This window comes from Anopheles moucheti, chromosome 3, assembly GCF_943734755.1.
Source record: "Anopheles moucheti chromosome 3, idAnoMoucSN_F20_07, whole genome shotgun sequence".
Lineage (NCBI taxonomy): Eukaryota > Metazoa > Arthropoda > Insecta > Diptera > Culicidae > Anopheles > Anopheles moucheti.
The window spans coordinates 29,633,266-29,656,077 of NC_069141.1; the positions used below are offsets into that span (position 1 = coordinate 29,633,266).

The window sequence follows — 22,812 nt, forward strand, 5'->3', positions numbered from 1 at the left end:
GGCGCGACCCTTCCGGGGCGAAATTGTTCAAAATCGCCACTCGCATATTGAACCAGGGAGAATGGTAAAGCAGCAAGTTGGGGTAAAAAATTCCTTTCGAACCACATCCGGAATTCCCAATCGAACTAGACAATCGACCGGAAAGCGCGCAGGTGGAAAAGAAACCAGGGTGAAACACCATGATCTCTTATTCGCTTCCCCCAGGAGACCTATCGGAGCTAATTGAAAATAATGAAGCAGAACGTGGATTTTTGGGGGTTCGTCTTCTTTCCGGCATTGGTACTGGTGCGAACTTTGCAGTTTCGAGCAGTATTGAAGCTGGCAAAGTGGGAAAAAAGAAAATAATATCATTCTGAGTCATCTATTTCGGGGAGCTTTACCATGGTTCAGTAACCATGGCTCAAGGAGAGGAACACACAAATAGCCTAAAACGGCGGAAATGGACTTCCCTGTCTGATAATGCTCTCGATGCCTTTCGAATTTCCATACGATCGTTTCCCCCCCCCCCCTCATCACGAAACATCCGAAATAATATGCTTCGCTGAGTGTTTTGAGGGCGTTTCGGGATGTTCCTTTTGGCGTTTTGTTTTGATCGATTTATGCACTTGCGGTATGTTGAAATGTCTAGCCCCCGGCGGCCGGGGGTAGAAGAATTCGCTTCTTCGGTGAAGATCTGAACGTGTATATATTTATTCTATCGCTTCCGTTTCCGGAGGCAAAACTACACCGTGAACGTGCTTACCGGAATCGGTGTATCCATCAAACCATCTTCTCCCCACCTCGGTGAACACAGTGGAATAAATTAATTAACCATGCAAAACTGGCCCCGCTAAGCCTCAAACAGAGTTTCGTAGCAAGAAAAGGAGACGAATTCCCTTTTTCTTGAACATTTCCCCTCTTCACACAAATCATCCACATTATTGTGTATCTTATTAAAATAAAAACGCATCGTTTGACGCTCCACCACATACATTGCGACCGCATCTTCCCTCAACGAGACACCATTTCCAGCTCGTAATTGCACCGTTACCGTGGACTGCCTTTCACGCGAGGTGTTGCTGTTCTGCATCAACACTTTCCAAACAACAGCCCAAAACGTAAACGAGCAGATTTTATTGTTAATCCGAGGATCGGAAACGGTCCCCGAAAGTTGTTCTAACCAGCACTAGCAAACTACCCAGCTGTGGTTAGAAGCGTTCGCCTGCTCAAATTATCCACCAGTGGCCACTTGTCGGTAAGGTTAACGAACGCTTTTATGAACCCTCTCATGTAGATGAGAAGCTTTGGCTTCTAAACAACCCTCCACGAAACCGACCGCGTAGAAAGAACCATGGAACTACTTATGCGGTTAATGATTTCCTGCCCACAAGTGTAAGGCATTGTGTTGTTTGTTTACCATCCATTCTTACCAACCTAACATAAACGTGCTGTTGCGTTTTAAGGGTGGCTAGGAAGCGATTTTTCTATTCCAAAAACGATGACTTTCTTATGTTTCTCTAGCTTGTTACCATCATATTGGTGTGGATCATTATTTTAATATTCAACCAATAAGCTCACGCGATTGGGACCTGGAGGAGCAATGTTCTTTTTCAATGTTCAACACAACCCACCGAAAACTGTTCGCGTGTTCCTCTTCGATTAGATTAAATTATTGCTACAGCATAAACACATCCGTCCCCTGGACGCTTCCCGTCTGATGATAATTGATCCACCGCATCGAAGCTTAATCGAAAGTTTAAGCGCGTAGAATAATGAAGCATTGTAGTGGCGGGCATTGCATTGTAATCATGTTTCAACGATGTGTGTGACGAGCCGTTGGATCTGATTTTAAGGCAGGTGAAGCATCTTGTCCATTACAAAAACGTCGTCGGCCCCCAAAAACAGCAACATAAACGCAGCAAAGCGAGGCACAATCGCCTTTCATTGCTGTTGCTTAACGCAAACCGACCTCATTGAAAGGAAATTTTCAATTGGTTTCAGTTCGATGAGCTTTCGATTGCGGGGGCCTTTTAAATTACAGTTACAGTCGTGGGTAAGCGTTAAAAAGGCGTTTTCTTCGCACTATAGGTCTTAAACCTATAATTTAACACTATTGCAGCTGAACAGTTCGATCAATTTCGATCACAATTGGATTGTTCCAATTTTTTTTTTAAATCGGTTGTAACGTTACGCAATCATCATCATTCATTAGTGGAACCGGGTGATGGTTTCCTGATTGTCGCATAAAACACGGCTCTGTCACAACATAAATACGCCTTTTTCCGTAAACACAGGCAAAGCAAACACACACCACCGCAAGAAGTTATACAATTCCTTGGATAATCTGTTATGGTTTGGGTTCGGGTTCAAGCAAATCGTGCAGCCACTCCGCGATAAATCAATTAGCGGTGGTAAACATCGATGACACGTGCAGGAAAGGGCACACGCAACCACCAACATACCAACACAATCATGATCGATCGATCTGCAACCCGCCGTCGATGTCGGTTTGGTGACATGGCGGCACTGCGCAAATTTGCATGCTCGGCGGGTAAATCGATTAGCCCGAAGCCGTTTAGTTTTGCCCGATTTTAGCTCCCCATCACACATGATGGCGGCGCCATGAAGGTTTGCCGATTTCCTTCACTCTTCAGGAACTCTTGCAGCAATAACCGGTTGCGTTAAGCGTAAGGGAACGATTAATGTTGGCTTAATGGAATAATGGTTTTGCATACCGTGGTGAGATCACATAATGAGCGGAACAAGATGAAAGCGTCACTTGGTTTCGGCTACCTTTTGTGTAGCATTCCGTTTGGTTAGTTACGTAAATATCTCTCCTCCAAGACCCGGGACCATCGCAACCGGAAGGCAAATCAATTACAATATAATGTTTGGCTTCTACGTCCATTTTCGGTTGGGTGTGTGTGGTAGTCAGGTTCACGGAATATTGCTGCGATAATAATGCGAAAGTGAGTAAATCAACAAGAGACCTGGTTGCATCTGCACGTTTCCCAGGGATAGCGAGTTTGTTAAATCAATAATAGCATCATTACCTTCCGGTTTCAATCCACCAATGCGGTGGGGTGTGTCATACAGGGGCATGATACAGGTGATTGTAGTTGAAGCAATGCACAAACCATCGCGCTTCCTAACGTGAGTTCGTTCGTGGAAAGCAATCGATCTTCCCAACAGCAACAGATTCCACGTTGGCTTCTCTGCGTTGACCAAATTCGTCGAAGTAGCAATGAAATTGAAAACCATTCTTCCGATTCCTAATCGATCGGAATGTGCATTTGGTGAAGATGTTTGTTTATTTACAGCCTCGGGCAGCAATAAATCATACCAAGAATTGGTATAACATCCGATCTCCGACAGTGGTTTACATTCCAGCAGCATCCAAACACGCACACACACTGGTGGTGTAAGATCTCGGTCAAATGTCTATCCCGAGTTCACGTTCTTCATCTACGCAACGGAAGAGTTGACGTAAGATCAGCGCAAATCGACAAACGATTGAGCAGTAGCCAACATTATCTTCTTTCCAGCAACGAAAAACAATGGCTCGAGTTGGCGGAAGTCCTCTCAGTAAGAAATGCACGGCCTTTGGCACATTTCCTGGGACAGACATATGACTGGGACCAAAGAAATGTTGTTGTGTTTTGACGTACGTACGTACAGTAAGAAACAAAACAACCCAAAACGGTAACATTCTTCACCATCGACAGACGCTTATGCCAGCCGTTCTTGTGCAAACAGTAGAATCTTTTAAGTAAGCAAAACAATGCTGTATAAACATTTGCGAAGCGGCAAGGAAAAAAATATAACCTTAAGAAGGCGCATTGGAGTTCTCCTTTCCCTTTACTTTTCCCAATCAATATTTTATTTCACTCTTCTGCCCCGCTGGCTTCACATGTTTAAGCTGATTTTTAAGTAAAATATTCCACCACTCTGCGCTCTACGTCATGCAGGAAGGCTGGAGAAATGAGATCCCTTCGGTGGGTTTGTGTCAACTGCAACTGCAATCCGATTGCAGTAACGAGGAAAAGAGGAATGCAGGACGCTCGAAAAAACAGGTCATCCTGGTGCGCCCAAGGAGGCATACGATTCAGGGGAAGAAAAGCGTATAATAGCGGCCAATATTGTGCTGTGCACCCTCGCAAATAAAACGGGATATACACATTCGAAGGTTTGTAACGAAATAAACAAAAAAAATAGATATGGCTCTGATTTTGCCCTCCTCCCGCTCTTCCATGTTGTGCCACCGTTTGTATCCGAGAAAGGATCACAGTCTTCTACCGGCCAGACAGAACGAGACTCAGGTTCGCAGAATAAAGCCAAAAACCCAAAAAGGAAAGGTGCCTTCCCGGGGTTGGTTGGCTGTGTTTGCTCTAGATTACGTAGGCATGTGCCTTGCGCCAAAAATATGGGATCAATAACACAGGGAGCAAACAGTCAGTCGCTCGTCTACCACATAAAGGTTGTTGCAGTAGATGGGCATTTGGGTAAAAGAAATTCGGTGCAGCTGCTTCTGCTCGAGGGTGAGCAAAGAAAGTTCATCAAGATTGGCTCCAATGGTGCAACCAGTTCACCCTCACCTCGCACATGTTTACTCTCTGCGACGCAGCACATTTGAAGACGGTTGGGATTCTCAGGAAGAAGAACTTTTGAGCCACTGATGCCAATAAATCTCAGCAGGAAAGGATCGCCCAACGTGGAAGTTGAATGCATCGTCCGTGCAGTAGGTATCCCATGCCGGACCGGATCGGTGATCGGGATGTGCTCCAGTTTGAGCTGATTTTATCCGGGCTGCTCTACTGGACCGGAACATTACCAACAGAAGCTTGTGTCCGACAGAAAGACTAATTACGGCACGATTGTGTTCGGGCTTGGTGACACATCCCCGGGGCACAGTGCCGGACGTTGTACGCTGACTGGACGGGTGACAAGCGGAACTAAGAAATAAAAGGTGCATTTTTTCTGTTTTCTGCCATCTCATCTCATTCTGCTGCCGGAAGGATGATGCAGTTGTGCGAATGGAAACTTTCGAAGGCAAGATGATAAAGCAAATTGCATGTTTGGCTTGCAACTATGAATGACAGTGATGTGAAAATGCTACTGAGAACAGGAGATTCAGATGTGTTTCAATAGAAGAAATTCGCTTAATATCAGAAGACCTGGTACAAGAAAACGCATATGACCCGTCATTGTCGTGAAAGGGTAAAGTCAGCCATGGGAATTGTACTAACCAGAAACAGATTGAGTTAATTGACAACAGGTTTATAACACCCGACTTTTAACAGCCAAGATGGCATAAGGTTTGAATGGAAATTGATTGGAAACTAGTTCATCAACGTGATTTTCCCATCATATGGCCACTAGGTTACTTTAAAGAACAATTTTCCTTCTTCTGCTTATCCACTATGGGAAGGGAAGCTTGATTTTAAATTCATTTAAAAGTAATTGAGTTCTTCATCTTAATACTGCGCACTAGACACGTCATTCAAATCGCTTTTTCGCCCTGGGCGGAGCCGGTCAGGCTGTTCGTTTTTTTCGCTAAAAGAAACAAAATTTTCAAACAACGCTGCACTGCAGTTAGAGGCGAAAAACAAAAAAGAAACCCCCATAAACCAGTTCAAATATTCATGTATGGCGCATTTCAGTTTTGTGTGCTAAGGATTCGCGAAGGAATCCAACGAAACTGAGATCACCAGACAGCGGCTTCACGAAACGAGAAGCGAGAGATGGCGGTATTTTTCTTTTTGGCACATGCAACCCGGCGAAAGCCGTTTTTACTTCTCCTTGGCAGTAATGAAGCCTTTTTTTTTGTTGGATTGGTGGTAGAAAAACGGGCGCGGAAAATGTTTGGCAATAAAGCATACGTTTGCAATTTACAATAGGGCGCACACTTGCATTATAATGCCGGCAGTGGAATCGGGAAGCAGAGATTGAATTTGATGAAAAACTTAGGAAGGGGGTTTCCCTTTTCCGTTGGCCACACAAACACCGCTGTCTGACTCGTTTATCTTGGCGGAAAAGGTTTGTCTTGTTTTTTTTTCTTTCGGCAGGACATCCTATTCTTCCTTGGCGTTTTGTTCTTCTTCCTCCCACCACTTTGCGAGTGCGAGCGTGCCACCAAACTGTGTAGCAGAACGGGGGAATTTGGCAGGATCATTTTTCGCGGCCTTTGTCCCTTGCGAATGTAGGGTTATGAGCGTGTCAACGATTCCCGAAATGTATGTTGCCGATGTACCACGGGCGATAGAAAGAGCATTGTTTGCAGTTGATAATATTCTGTTATTCTAGCATCGTATTTCACAAACATAAAGATGTACACTCCCGTGTATAAACACACACACACACGCTCGGGGCCCTCTTTCGCTTGATTATTCATTGCCGAAAACATTCGCGAAAATGCGCTAACGCACCGCGCGTTACCGGACACAATGCGTATGTTGGAATGTGCCGAACAGATTTAATCGGAGTGAGACAAGAATAAACATACAAAAAAGGCTTACGTATCGCCGCATTAAAGTGGAAACTGCCCGCGGGAAAACATTGTTGCCCTGCGCCCAAGCGATGGGAACGAACAGAAAGATCACATTCTTCGACGATACGGTGCTTGGACACGATGTCCTGCCGAGCAGTGCTCGTTTTCTCAAGCAAATCCTTGTGCTTGGCCACTTTTCTCTGCAGGGCCGTTTCTTCCGCCCAAGAAAACGCTATTGGGGCCTGAGTGTATGCAACGGTTAGCCTTTTTCTCGCCTAGCACCATCCCAAAGGACGTCATGCCACACAGCGGGAGATGACCTGTTCCGGTGCTTGTGCGCGATACGCTTCTACTACATCTACTCCACTTTAGCCGACGTTTCGCGGCGTGCTAATTCAGGTGACAAATTTAAGGTCGATACTTCAGCTCGCCCCAGGAATCGCGCGCCCCTTTTTCGCGGTATAAAGGTGAGCAACATTGTAGCGGAACCTGCGGGAGGTTACGTTGGGCCCTACCGGATAGCGTTAAATTATAGCGAGCGTTAGTACGCAATGGTAGTCGGCCTTTCAATTACGCCCGGTTGGACCTGTTTTTGTGACTGATATGCTGATGAAGATATTAATATCCCCCGCTGAGAGGAGTCGCTTCCTGAGAGTGGTGATCGTAATGTCTATTGGCCATTTAGATGCGATTCCATTATCCTGAAGGTATAGCCATCCGGAGGGCCCATTCCGGATTGGACACATGCACCGCATCCTTTAACTCATGCCGTTACAGGAATTATTCTTACCTAAAACGAGAAAAAGGAAAGAAGAAAGAGAGTCAGTAAAGGAGACCATTAACATAAATTATCCTCCAAAACAACACATAAATCAAAGCATTTGCCATGGGATTTAAGGAAGCGAAGTGAACAGCGAAAAAGCGGAGCAATCAGGCAAAAATTTAAATACACGACCAAATTACGCGCTAATGTTTGCCCAAAAAATCGTAACCTCACATCAGGTCCGCAACCAGACGGTCACCATTTATCAAAAGAGACATAATGAATTGGACTCGGTTTGTACTTGAGCCATTTTCGCGTATTTCGCTCCCTTTTTGCGTCCATCATAGTCTACCCCCGGGGGGAGCCTTACGCTGTCAGTGCGTAACGTTCGGTGACTTCTTTTACATTTTTCTTACAGGTTTGTTCTTTCGATTCGACGCAAAAAAAAAACAAAACAAGTAAAATATTAGCTAACCCAGCAAAAAGCGTTTGCGTTACACAAGTACAGATGTGCGTAATAGTGCGTCATGGTTTCTGGACACCGCGTGTTTCCGCTGCCTCACCCGAAGGGTTTCCACTTGCTTGTACCGTCCCGTACCGTCACAACCAGATTCACAATTTAACGCATCTTTAGCGGTGAATTAATGCAGGTATGTTAATGAACGAGGACTCATAAATTTAACGACGGTTCCAAAATTTTTGCCATAACCCTTTTTTGCTTGGTGTCTCCCAGTTCTCGGTGCTGCCAGTACTGGAGGTAGCGCCGCTGTGGTCTTTTTATTGGAGCAAATCCTTTTTTTATGTACGTGTTTTTCTCTTTCACCAATCAAGACTTTTCTCCTAAGCGCCGGTCTTCGGAAGGTTTTCGTTCATAATCTCATTGTAACTGATTTTTCTTAGCAAGCGAAAAGCTTTTTATAGCCAAATAAAAAAAAGGCTGGAAAAGATGTGCTGCAAAATCAGTTCTGCTACTCGTTCGGTCGTTTGCGTGCTTAGAATGTTACCTTTCGCTCTACCCAATGCGTTTTTCTTCACTTTTCTTTCCACACATTTACTTGCATGGTATAATTTTCAACATTTAAAAACTCTTCAACCGCTCCTTGGCCCCCTTTGCTTGTACGCACTTCGTTTCTGCTTACTGTGGAACGAGGCACTTGAGAGGCAAATGCCGTTGCGTGCCCAAAAAATTAGGATAGTACGTACCACGCGTGAGCCGAAGGAAAGGACGCGCCCATAGACATCAGGAGGGACCAACTAAACTGGTGCAGGCAACAGGAATATAAAAAGGCTTGAAGCAATTCAATTTACAATTTATATTTTTCGCAAATTAAATTCCACTCAAAGCCAAGCCGTGCGCTATCGTTTCCCTTACGCGCTGGAACGATGGTTCGCGACCAACATGTCCAGTCGTTCTCGAAAAAACGGAGCGCGTTTGCTTTGGTGTCTTTTCGTTATTATTTAGGTAGAAGGCGAAGGGATCATGCCGCTCAGATAGAGTAATTTTGCAATCGTCTTCCGTGTGCCATCTGGGTTTTTTTGCTGGGCGTTACGGATCGTAAACGCGCGCGCGATTCGGTTTCGCGGCCTGAGGCGGTTTGGGTTTTTTTCCGAAGAATGGAAACTAGGTTGACTGTACTGTTGGATGTTTTTTTTTACCCTTCGTCCTAGAATCCTTTCTTGGGCAGGATTTGAAAGCCATGCAACATGTTTTGGCGGTAAGCAATGGCACAACACAGCACTGACGTACCGCCGAAACGCTAACGTTGGCATGGTTTATTTTTGTGGGGCGAAATTCAATTGTGACCCGGTTCTATCGCGGTGTGCAATTTCACTAATGCCACCGCGGACGGAAAACACGGAAAAGAAATACATCCTTTTACTGAGATAGATTGACTACTCCGGTACTAGGCGGAAGTTTTTTTTGGTGCGGGTTATTTAGTAAACATTTACCGCCTTCAACACAATCAGTTGAATTTCATTCTGTGGGGGAAAAAAAGCCCATGCAATCCTAAATTTGAAAACTGTACACAACCTTATAACGGATTTTTTTTGCCCCTTTCCGATGGACAGTTTTAGTTTGGCACAACCAACGCACCGGCGAAAAACATCCGGTAGATAAACATTGACGCAACAGGAGCTCAACGGTAACAACTAGAGCCCACAAAAAGTAGTTCCGTTTTAGTTATGACTCAAGGAATAAGCGACACAGATTTGAGAGGTAAGGAAAAGTACAAACGTCTGCATCGTTGATGATCATTTAAAATTTATTAACCTTTCCTTCATTTTCTTCGTGTCTGGGAGGCGAAAGCCGTGCCAAATAAAGTGTCCTATTCTAGGGCTCGACGGATCCTTTACTGTCGGTGTGATTCTTGTCCCGGGAGATAGTGAGATCAACAACAGAAAAAAAGGTCGACACCGACACAAGCGCTCTGTACTCTGTGATTGCTATTCTTCTGATTGAGCAATGAAAAGTGTCTCCGGGATGTCGAAATGAACGACGAGAGTCGTTCCCCTTTTTTTTCCTTTGCTTTCTCCTTGCTCTCTCGGTTGCGATATTTTGACTGGCGAGAATGTACGGTTTTTCCCGTGTGTCCTTACCCATCACAAAAGTGCATAAATTGCGCAAAAGTACCAAAGAACGATCAACGCACACAAGGTTTGATTTCCTTCTCTTTGCCTTTTTGTTGCTTGTTCATCAGTTACTACCCCATCCTCGGTCTGGCCCATTTATGCTTTCTCACCCCTCGCGAAGGATGCGCTCCGACCCATCATCAGAAGCTGTCACATAAATATCACTTTTCCGGCGCAGAGATCTCGCCCGTCGTAACGTATCATAACGTATCAAGGGTGAGGAAAAAACAAACGCAAAAATGATCGACATTAGACGAGTGAGCGCAGTTTCAGTGCAGTAGGATCGATCTGTTTTTGTTCTTTTTCTTGCCTATGCTTCTTTTCATTGGATGCAGTTTCTTTTGGCATCATTTCACATCAAGAAAAAGGCACAAAGCGAACGCGGCAGGAACACTTTCTATTCGCGACCGAGAATAGAGTTTTTTCTTTCGATGTTGGATAACGTACGTTTGATTGAATCTTGTTGCCCCGGTGCCTGCTAACTACCAATCGATGACTTGTGGATGATGATGATGCAACGCAACGCTCAGTGCAAATATTTCGCTCCAGACCTTCACCGTGGGGAGTTCCGATCTGGCCGGAGTTTCACTTTCGTTCGCTTGATTGAAGAGCGAAATCAGTCACACTGGTTCTTTTTTGAAGAAAAAAAAACATGAACCAACTATCAAAAACAATTCCATTGCAAGCCATCCATTTCTTTATTATTTGCTCAGCATTTTTCTATCCTTTGTCCCTATTTTTGTGACATACTTTATTGCAATTATTCATTATCCTTAAAGCAACTGATTTCAGCAGCCAAAAAAAGGATGGAATGTGTAGCGAATAGGTTAGAATGATTGGGAAATTTATGTGACACACTTCACATATTTCGCTTTCTTTTTTACCAGCAATTAAGAAATTTTGAAAGGTATGGTTTTTCGGTTTAAGGAAGTCCAACTCGATCTCTTTTATTACCCGGAAGGTGAGATAAGTTATGATTTGTAAACAAGGGAATGAAAGATATTCGATTAATACGGCGTTTCCCGTTCCATTGATACATTTGTTGCTTCAAATTTTATTTAATTTATCAAGTTTTGTCAAATTTCAAATTAATACGTTAGAAACAAATGCAAAAAAAGGATACAATTGGAGGATGACGTCACCTTGCCGTGCTGAACGTATTGAATAAACCTCGTCGAATCGCCTCTATTTGATTACATGACAGACAGCTCGTGCCATACTGAACTAATTTAAATGCCAACCTGGTATGTTTGATTTGTTTGCCTTGTATTTGCATTAACGACATTTCGACTTTCGATTTAATCGTGTCACCTTTCAATTTTCGCTTAAAAAAAAACAAAAGGACCGCAGAACAGACAGGAACCAAAAAAAAACTGACACTGAACATATGCTGAAATGACTTCCCATTAGCATATGTCAAATATTTGACAATAATCACTTTCCACATTTGCTTTGCGTCTTTTTCGGTAATGATAGGTGTTTGCTAGTGCGTACCGAGGTCCACCAGCGACAAACCGAAATTCGACACGTTCATTGGAAGTTAATGAAAAGTCCAGTTGCGATAAGCGGCCCAAAATAATGCACCCACTTTTACGCACGCCAACTATAGAACCCCTCTTTCTTTTTTTTTTTTGACAAATGCACCCTGCACCCTCAAAATGACTCATTAAGCCGGCACAAGGTTAAACGCTTCGAGCTGACAGTTATTGCGAAAAATCATACACTGCTCACCCTCGGCATATGGTCCCCGGTGTTGCGGCGCGCTGTTTCGGTCCGTTTTGTGCGACTCTCTGTGACCATTGGACAGAACAAATTAGCACAATTATGCGCGAATCGAATCGGGCCGTGCGTGGAGAGAATGGTGAAACCTGACCCGGTCCAATCTGTTTCCCGTCGGACGGGGTGGACCGTTCCTGCCCTAATATGCATCTCGCACATGGGACGCATGCGTTGTGGGGGTTTTGAGAGTTGATTCGATCACCAGGACCGTCGACCGTTAGACATGAGACGGGCGAATTATGCATCCTGGGACTGGTTTCATTGCACACAATTTGGGCCACAGTTTAACTATATTGCAGCGCTTCTAGCCCTATCACCAGCCCCTAGCGCCCGGATCTCCGGTGGTGGTGGATAGTGGTTAACGATGATGTGCTGCAATGAAAAATCGATTCTACAAAGGGACACTGGGACACAACGAGGGAGGAAAGCAAACACGTGAGGACATATTTTAATAACTGTTATAATAAAATTATAAAGTGAACCCTACCGAACGGAACGGGGGCTACCGAGATGGAGGTAACGGAAATGGTCAATGCATGTTTTGGAGGGGTGACTTTATGTTTAAAGTTGTACAAATGTCCCGCGCTTTTAGGGTTCATCAAATGGCATTGAATACGCAAGCGGTAACAAAACAAAAATTGGGGAGGAAAAGTGAGGCATCGCCCGTTCGGAACTAGTGACCAGCCGTCGAGAACAAGCGGCTCGTCAAACGGATGATGTGCAGAACGGGAATGTGTGGTGAAATATGAGCTCTTTTTTATTGTTTTCTGCACAATCGCACAACAATAAAGAAATATTAAGCAAATACAAAAAAAAGGTTAGTTACAATTGTGAAGATTACAGTGACAGCAATGCGGAACTGACCAAGGCAGGGGAACAAAAATCTTTCAGCAGCAGTTGTCTGCACGAAACAAAACTGCATTGCTGGGAGGACGTTAATCATATGCATGTGCCAGTTTCCGTGGATGTGAAGGATGTGCAAATGGACATCAATGGGCAAGCATTTAAGGCCGAAGAAAGGAAACGCTAAACGGGGTTACATTAATGTCAATTTGCCCGGCCGGTCCGGAAATAGCGATGGAGGGACAGTTTCGCGATCAAGGGACGGAGGTTAGAGATGAGATATTGCACAGGCCGCTTGGTCTCTGGCACTGCCGCTTCGTGCCTCCACGTCCAAACCTCGCTAGAATCTTGACGTTTTGGTCAGTTTATCGCCGTTCATGCATCCATCTGTCACTGGAACGCATCCATCTCCGGGCAAAACGTCTTCTTCGTCTGCTCGTGTGACAAAATCGGGGTCGGAGGAACGATTAACCGCGAACGCGCATATCATTGAAGGAAGAAGATGTCAACCGTAATAAAGTGTGATTGTATCTCTTCCCTGGAGCATGTCTGCAAGGAATGCATACTTTTCCGGTTGGATTTCAGGCAGGAATAACCACATGCCCCGTACGCAGCTGGAATGGTTGATTAGCTCGCGAAGGACGCTTTTATCTTCAGGATGCGGAACAGGATTCTTGTGGGGGGCTTTTTTTCTCTACCGCTACTTTGAGCAGCATCTTTCGTAATAATTCCGCTTAAATCCACCACTTGAAAGTTAATTAGAATTCAGTTGAAAGGACCTTGTTCCTCGTGAACAAGAACTGGTGTAGCAGGAGAAAGAATTACAGATATTCAACAGTATTCATCTTTTTGTGGTTTTTCTTCCTACTTTCGTTATGCCTGAATGCTGGCGCTAATTGAAATAGATTGAATTTATGGTCCGTTGTACCGAGGAGGGAAGAATTACAAGTAACTAAAACATTCCAGAGCACACATGTACAGTTCTGGAACTGTCAAGTCCAACGGAAAAGCGGAAATGTATTATTATTGTGTTATTTTTAAAATTAATACACAAGCAATCAAATCGGTAAAAATAAATGGAGAAAGGTTTTTAGAATTTTTGAAGAACTCATTAGGAATACATAATCGATCACTTTGTGACATAGCCCCACAACTCAAAGTTCTTATCATTTCTTGTGCGTTCAATGAAAACATGCATTTCCATCACAAGATTATTCCTTTTCCGACATTAGATGACCTTTCGTCTGTCAACAGTACGTCTCTTTAAGGGCTGTATCATGCCTAGTCATAATGTTGTCTTTCGCATAGATCATCTATCAGCCTCCCTCGTGATGCCCCTGTCAATCACCACAGCCGGTTGTTTGTTATGACTCTTTCCGATTCTTCATATCGGTTTCTGGAGCGGAAACGAACAAGAAATAACACCAGAAACAAACGTTCAACATGACTCTAATAATAAATTGTAATTTCCTTTCCAGCCTCTTGGTGGCAAATGAACCCGGCGCAAGAGATGTGGAAACCATAAAAGATCGAAATGTTAGTGAAAAGATCAATTAATGATGCTTCCTGACACAGGCGTTGCTATATTGTTTTTTTGTATCGTATAGAAAGTTTAAAGATACTCTTTCTGTTTCAAATATACGGTTTAGTTTTTACGATGCGCTTGCAGCTGTCCCTCAACTTAAGATCGATCACTTAAGACCACTCTTGGAATTGGGGATTTGAAACGAAATGAAAGCCAAAATACCTTAATCTTACTCCCGATTAAGGCGTGCGCGTAGGATTTCCCTGTCCAAAATGTGAAACAAACCCGAACTCGTCAAAATCTCTGCATCTTGCAGTGTTTTAGGAAGCGAAAATAAAGCAAAATGCCCTTGCCCAGCGTGTGTGTTTACGATCGAGCGAAGGATAATCCTATCCATTCTCAAGACACCATCGACGATATCTCATCATCATCACCATCGTCTCGCGCACAAACGCCATCACCAGATGGCCTCCTTGCTGCTCCGGCTGCACTAAGCCCAACATAAATATGCAATCGACCGGGTTTGGCTCGGGATGCACCCGCCAATGACATCCGAACGCCTGAAGGAAGTGGAACCACCAGCGCGGTGTCGGTGGCCGGTTAGTTGGTGATGAAGGTGTTCGTTTTCCTGCTTCCCTTTAAATTAGCATCTAAATTGGCCCGCTGGTAGATGTCGTTCCCATTCTTGAATTGTGCGTTTGTTTGGGTGCACCGTTTCGGGCCAAAGATCTTCCCGATTGGAACCCGAAGAAGCAGTTTCAGCACCAAACAGCTGCACTTACATTTAGGGACACCTTTTGCCTTACCCACCACCATCGAAATGCCACGCTTCTCTGCCAACGTGTGCGCGCGTGTGGGTTATACCTGCGTGTTAATGCGAGTCGCCGCACTCTCACTATCCGCATGGACATAGAACGACGCGTTTTGACCTTCTTTTTACGGTGCCCTTTTTTTGTTGGGATGCTTCCTCTTTTTTCCCTATGTTTAGCCCAATTTCGTTTTTGCGGTCTTTGACCATTTTACTATGTTGGTTTTTACGGACTTGGCAGCACAGTTCATTTCCAGACGCTATTCTTTTATTCAAGAGCACTCATACACATTCATAAAAAACACTATACTCACGTGCTTCTTTGAACGAAAGCACGTGGGGAAAACATAAAAAACGCACACACACATTTAAAAATCGTTTGATTTCATACATTTAATTCGTCTCACATTTCGCGCCAACGTGTGTGAAACATTTCAACCGTTCAGCATGAAACATTTCACAGGTGTACCGTTACCGTGCTGAAAAATGCCATCACATTACGGCCCTGGTGATGTGAACCCTTGCAGCAAGGAAACAGTTTACCCGATTTACCCTTTGCCAAGGAAGAATTATGCATTGCAGTACGTATTCCCTTGTGAATGCATTTTTCTTGCCCCGAGGGGTGGAGCCTAACAGTCGCGTCTAAGCTGCAAGATCACCCTTTAATCTTGTAGCCTATACAACGTGCAAGAGGGGTACGGACGGTTCGGTTTTTGTGCATTCCTCAAGAACAAAAAACCGGTCGTAAGATTTTTATGTCATTGGTGCAAGTATTGCAATGCCGGAGCATCGGCATCGTGGATCGTAATGGCGGATGAAGTGATTTTTTTCTTTTAACTCCACAATATATTGAAAAACTCTGAAAAAGAGTTTGAGCTGAGAAAATGTATCAAGAATTCTCCAAATGTGGGAACTGATGATTTAAAGATTTAATATACCACCTCCAATCCGTTTTGTGATTCTCACTTCGGAATAGGCGCCACAGTGTTTTGGTGCGTGGGTTTTGACACCTACTGCGTGGGGGAGGACTGTGGACACATCCACAAGTGATCAGGTTGCACGTCAGCGGACAACGTAAATGCGAGAAGAAAAAAAAACACGACGACCATACGACCACAACTATCGGGCAAACTAACGCGCCACTGATTGGTTTAACAGCGTGGGAAGGAAGCGAATAATTTCACAGTGGCCGGAACGCACCACACATCCCCAAACGTCCGTGAGGCCCCAACGTCTAAAGTGCCTGGAGTGTTTTGTCAATTGGATCGGAACGTCGGCAGGAGCGGACTAATGTAGTTTCAATTTGGTGGCGGGAACAGTTGGAGAGTTTAAGGTCAATGAGATTAGTTCCCATTTCGATGTAATTGTGTAAGGGTGGTTTGATGCAGGATGTAACCTGTGCAATTCCTCTTAGCTCAAAATGTGCAACTTATTACTCGAACACAACTGTTGTTTATCAATAACTTTCATGACGAGAGAGTCTTTTAATTTATTTCATTTTAGTAAAGATGTCCGAAGATGTCTGACAAAATAAATGTTTTTACAAACTCGACATCGGCTCAATCCGACAGTCGCACAGCGCCAAGACATTTTGGCATGGATCAACGTGTAGCAGCGACAGCAACGCAAAACAGGATCATTATGGTGCAGAACGAAGATAAATGGCCGGACCTCGGGGCTTTAACTATTTTGTTTTGGCAGCAAATTCTAACCAACCTGGGGGTGGGCAGGTTAAAACATCCAATTCCTCCATACCCTCAAATTAAGCCTCATTTAAAGCAGTGTGTTGTTGCTTCAAGGCAAGCGACTTTCTATTTGCGCTGTTGAAAATATCAGTGCGCACAGCACAACGTTCCCGAATATGCCGGTGGCAAACAAAAACAATCTCATGTGTTATTTCGTGCGGTCCACACTTTCCACACGCGGGTGCGTTTTCTCGAATCTCCAAGTAGAACACCGGCTTCGTTACAGCCACGTTCTCACATAAAAGCAGGCTACTGAAGGCGTAAAAATGGCCAACGTTTGGTTTCTTTAAGCCTCATGTACACACCAAGTCACGTTTCCTTGTTTATTTTGGATGGACGGTTAAGACCAAGGTGGACACAGTGTTACCGGCTGTGTATCGTTTTGGAAGGCTTGTTTGGGTCTTCTTGCTGGCAGCTCCAAAGCAGCTCCATATAAGGATGGTTACTCTTGAAACGTGGTGAAATAAAAATACCGAGCTACAATTGAATTTAGGGCTACCGAAAAATAGTACGGATTGGGTATTGGAACTCCATTCTCCAAAAGTAGACAAACAAACGAACAATTGGTAACGGATAGCCGAGATGACTTATAAGGCGAAGCGGGTCAAGGCATTGCAACAAACGCTGGCGAATCCTCATAAAACAATGGAATAGTGCTATGAATATCACTACTATGCTGAAGAGTTCCTGAACTTGGTTGTCCGGTGTACTACCAGGGGTGTAAATATCATTCCACCGTAACATTGTTCCAAGGACAGGAAGTCCACGGCACGGGCACCGACCACCGATACAGCAGGGAATTCGCTTACGTGCCATTACGTGGTAGAATAGTTCCTTCAGCTGCTACACCACTATAAGACGTGCGATTGGCTACGTAACATACACATGAGGCCCCCATAATCGCGTATGCGTAACACATGCAAAATGGGTGGACAAAAAACAAATCCTCCAAAGCCACCTACATTTGCATCACGATCCTCCGTTAGAACCGTTTCCTGTGCCTCTTTCGCGCTACATTGTTTCTTTTCTTTCCCGATTCTATTGTTGCAAATATGTTGCCTTACCGAGTCGGAAAACCGTTCACCCGAAGTGACATCATCTGGCGCGCGGTTATGATACCGCTGGACGTACGCGTACGCTACACACCCAGAAAACCCAACCGGAAAAGATATGACGCAAGACGAATCGAGCGAAAATTTAGAAAACTGGAACATTTAATCGATATGCGAGGAAAAATGTCGGTCAGGTCATAAATTTCGATTCCACCTTCCGGTATTTCACCCCTCCATGGACAGCTGGCCAGCATGCGACGGTATCGTGCGCGACGGGGTTTTGCAGGAGAAAATGGAGAAATGGTTTTTGCGGTGTGCTTCGGATGTGGAGGAGAGCGGCGCTCACTTTCTTACGGGGCGTTCAGAATTTCCCTGTTCCAACCGGAACAAGACTCACTTTCAACCCGAACGGGGATGCTGCTGCGAGTGGTGCAGCATCAAAATTCGCAACGGTCAGCTGAGACGGTTCGCCTGCATCTCTTTAAATGAGTGTGAAATTTGTTCACGCCAGGAAAGGAAATGTGTTTGGGAGCTGTGAGCTGCGTTACACAAATATGTTTCATCTCGGGTGTGCATCATTCGATCGCCGGGATCCGTTTAACGGGTGTGTCGAAGAAATGTGTCTGCATAATGGCTTCCCTTGCCAGAGAGCGCATAACACCATTGTCTTTCGAAACCGAGGACCGGCAACAACACCAGCTGGGTGTTCGTGTGCGTGTGTGTGTGGTTCGGCTCCGGGAGAAAGCTGAAAGGTGGTGGTGGTGAAATAATTGAAGACGCCGACATTGAAGACGCACGGTTCAACTTTCCTTCAAGGTTACTTGCGGCCGGGGCACGGCAAAGGAAAAGCTTCTACGGCCACCAATTTCCATGGCTGCTTTCGCTTGCCGGGTGGAAAAACAATACGAAAAACGGAAATCTTTCACTTCACGCATGGGAAACCCGCAGCGAAACGGGTATCGGTTACGCGTGTCTGCTGGGAGAGCGAGAGAAGTGCACGATTTTTAAGGGCAAAAACGGTCAAGATTGCTGATAAGAGGAACATAGCGCCGAGGTAACTATAGCGCTAACTTCAATGCCGGCGAAGTTCGATACCGCGGCCGTGTATGTTACGGTACGGTGAAGGTTTTAATCTTATCTTCGCGTAGGATGGGTGAAGCGCAAAAAAAATGGACTTTTTATATCAAAATAAAAACCACACCTAGCTGAGTGTACGTGAGCAGTCTTAATCACGAACTCGAGATGCATCGTACTTAGCTCGGCAGCAAGTTTTTTTTTGCCACAACAACAAACTGTTATCAAAGATACACATGATAGGCGAGTACGTATAGTGTAGGGATTTTCGTTTCCAGAGCCGGGTGGTACAGTGCGCTGAAAGTAACTCATTGTTATTGATTTTTTGCGTATTAAAATGCATTCAAACCCCCTGCACGTGGAACGCTCGGCATTGAGTTGTTTGCTTATTATGTTTTCCTATGTTTACATTGTTTATCACGTCTAATCGGAAAGGAGAGTTTTTTTTAATTTATTGTACCTTTTTCCATGTTTACCACACGTCGTTATGTGAGACAAATTATAATAAATATGCTCGAAGCCTAGCAAAAAAAAAACACATCTCGCTATTTTTCCCATATGGCTCTAATTTTGTATTCAACATATCAGTAGCAGACATGTAAAGTTTTTGGTCCGTTTTGCCAGATTCGCACATGTGTTTTATGCTCGAATGAATTTCATAACCACTCCCAACACTGCCAACATCGTTGCGTCACCCTTAGATGCACCAGCATCACACCACCGCCAACAATATCATAATCATCATTTCCGACCAGACATGTCTCGTGTCTCGCCGATTCCGGTCGACGGGGCAAAACATGTGGATTTCATCTGGCAAGCTGGTGGGTTGACATACAATTTGCATGCAGATAATCTTTATGTCTACGATTCCTTCCCATTCACCGTTTTTCTTAACCCAGCACGAATCATCTCGTCGAAGGCGAAGTGATAGCAGCAACATCCAAACAGGCACCCCGAAAATGTGTAGAAATCTAAAAATGGCATCAAAGCAATATCGGTCATTGACGGGCATCCATTACGGAAAATGAAATTCCACCCCGAAGAGGACAGCAGCAAAAGCAAAAATAAAAAAACAAGCGCACCACCATATACTCGGTGATTAATATTCATTAAAAATGCCATTTACGATGACACCTCAGCAACATCATCATGACGTGATGGTAGCGAGATAAGCTTCAGCGTGTGGATGGCGCTTGTCCTTGAGAAGTGAATTTGGAAGTGGTTTTTTTTTTTGCTGGTCCCTGCTGTTCGCAATTTGTCATCAAACATATTGCTGATTTTGTGCTTCCTTACGTCACCCACTGTATCAATTTCTTATGCCACTATCAGTAAGCAAAGCGTGCCAAGCGATGGCCATTAAATGGTAGTGTTTTAATTACCCGATTTTCGCTTCTCCCGCTCGACGATGACAGTTTTCGGGCGTTTGATGCGCAACGATCGGCGTCGGATCGAGCGCAGGAATGCTTCAGGCATGCGGCTAAACTTTGGCGTTTCCGGTGGTGCCTTCCGTTCGGGCAGGAAGAAATTTTTCACCGCAAGCATCGTCATGTTGTTGTAGAAAGATGTGTTTTTTTTTTCTGTTCGAATGTATTGGTGGTGTGAGAGTGTATTTTTTTTTGCACAAGTTTCTAATCTCACTTTTTTCTGTTCTGTTTTGTTTATCTGTGACACGTGCTGTTATACGGATGTTTTATAATAAAAACTCCCTACAGACGTATTTTGTTTTATGCTGCAACTTTTCTTACTAGCACCACACACTCACACAAGCAAGAACGACTTTTTGGCGTAAAATATAAACTATTGGCGTGTTTGAACACTTGTTTTCTTTTTTTGGCTTCTCAGAATTAGCTCGATGGATGCACTAAACACAGCACACACCCTACAGAAACTACATTAATTTTCACTATTTTCTTTGGTTTCGATACAAGCGATGCAGTACAGATGTTTTCCCAATCTGCAGCACTATCTTTTTTGGCAAATTTAATCCCGATGATTTACGGCACCCGTTTCCGTCACGACCTTCACACCGTTACAACCGATATCAACAGGCATTCATTTTCAGTTTAGAACACACACGGGGCTAGTAGCTTGGAGCTAGCAGAAAATAAGCCACACCACGTGCAACGTGGCTGATTAATGTCGACACCTTCGGATAAATTTGGCACCTTGCACCAATTGGTAGTGGTGTTCAAAAACTGTCACGTTTTATTTCGGTGAATGCATCATCACCATCATCTGCAACTACCACGACACGGCACAGACTCACTCACTGGTGGGTTTGATAGTAAATGGCTCATTGTCGCCGTTTCCACACGGTGGTCCACATTTTTCACTTATTTTTTTTTTGTGGCCAGCTATTTCGGCAACCAGCTTTGCAGCCCGCTTAACGCGAACGAAAAACAATCGCAAACGGAATGTACGCAATAATAGGGATTGCACAATCAAAGCCGTGTGTAAACTCTGCCAATCGTAAACATTTGCTACTTGATCGAGCTCACAAAATGCACCGAACGCATCTCTATGTTTTACACGGCGACCGGCACTGCAAACACGTCCGACTGCCACGAAAGATACTGAGAGACTCACGAGTCAGGATCGAAGCATTGCATCGGTGCGTTCCACAAGGGGTGAAATCGGAGAGAATCAACCCCCGTTTACGCTCTCTGTTGCAACATTCTATCCCCCTAAGAGGGTTCAGATTAAATGTGCGTTGCTTTGATGCTATTTCTCATTTAGCAATCTGCGTTCTTATTATATTAATAATTAATTATTTTCCTCATTAATTACTATAACTATTTAAAACACGTTTATGTATTGGAAATAGTAAAATTTTTGCATATTATTTTTACAATAGTTTGAACTTGTTTCGTAGTTGCAGCGGAATTTTTTATTAAATCTAAAACAAAAAAACGAATTAAAGTATGCTACTGCCTATCTTGACCAAAGGAACAACATTTATTTTTACGAAACGTTTTGTTCGAAAATTGTAACATTTTCCACAAAACCCCAATGCTACAGTAATCCGCTCAAAAATATCTCATTTAAAGAAGTCTCTCTCTCTCTGAGATTACCGATTGCATTGTGGTTCCTCTCTGGCTCTTTTTATGTTCAATAACAAAACGAAGAAAACCGAAGGGACCGATTGAAGCGTTTCGGGCACTCACAAAAGTTTAAGCGTTTGTACACTCACGCACACAGCTATGGGATATGTTCAAACGCTTCAAACGCACAAAATATGTTTAGAATAGTTCAAATTTGTCGTAATAGTTCAACATTTTTTAATCAAGGTTACTAATTTTAAGTGAGATGAAAAGTTGTTTGATATACGTTAAACGAATTAAGTTAAAACAATTAAAATTTGTGTATAAAATAGTTTCAAACTAGTAGTTATTACATCTCTTTTATCATAATAAAAAACGTGGTTCGCTTGAATAGAACAAGTGCGTCTTTTATAGATTAAACATATTGTATTCAGAAGAATAAACTTTCGGTCGAACTTTATGCTCCACTTTATTAACCGTTTTTAAACCATTCTTCCAATATGGCATCCAATATAGCGTGGTTGTCGACTTGCTCTTGAAATACTCCCAAGCTTATCTATTTCACCGGCTGACCTTTAGAAGCAAACTCCACCAACATAACCGACTGACTCACGAACCGGTTCGGGTACTGCGATGCTTCTTGGCACCATCCGAAAACAAAAACAAGCGCAACGGCACAGATACTCTTAGCGCCAGCATAGATACTGCATCGTGCATTGAATTTACATTCCAATGAAAAAGAAGCGTGGAATAAAATCGGATAGAAAATACATTAAACTGAAGTTGAAGCTGACAAACCACAACAAAATACAGTCCAACTGCTGTCGTGTGTATAAAAAGAAAACCGGGTATCGAACGTTCATTACCATATCTGGAAGCCCGATAGTCTTCGCCTACGAGCAAATACCTCACGGATTTGAAGCCCGCAGCTAGAACGCGAGGCTTCTTCTACTCCGTTGGTGTTCGGAGCCCATGCCGACCGTGTGGCAACATTATGCTTCACGATCACTAACTAGCCGGTACATGAGGTGTCTGGTGTCTGGTGGTGCTGGCGGTGGTTGCTTTTGGAAAGGAATGGAACGGAT

At 44.0% G+C, this 22,812-nt stretch overlaps 1 protein-coding gene across 2 annotated transcripts in view; it reads right to left on the reverse strand.

The window, feature by feature from the left end:
- Positions 1 to 22,812, reverse strand: part of LOC128301696 (centaurin-gamma-1A) — a 137,896-nt gene that overhangs the window by 19,551 nt on the left and 95,533 nt on the right. Inside the window, exon 1 of one of the 2 annotated variants that reach the window (XM_053038290.1) lies at positions 20,066 to 20,228. The exons of the other annotated variant lie outside the window; for it this stretch is intronic. Within the exon in view, the coding sequence (XP_052894250.1) occupies positions 20,066 to 20,228 (163 nt within the window). Of the gene's footprint in view, positions 1 to 20,065; positions 20,229 to 22,812 lie in introns of those variants that run through there. 2 annotated transcript variants of the gene reach the window in all.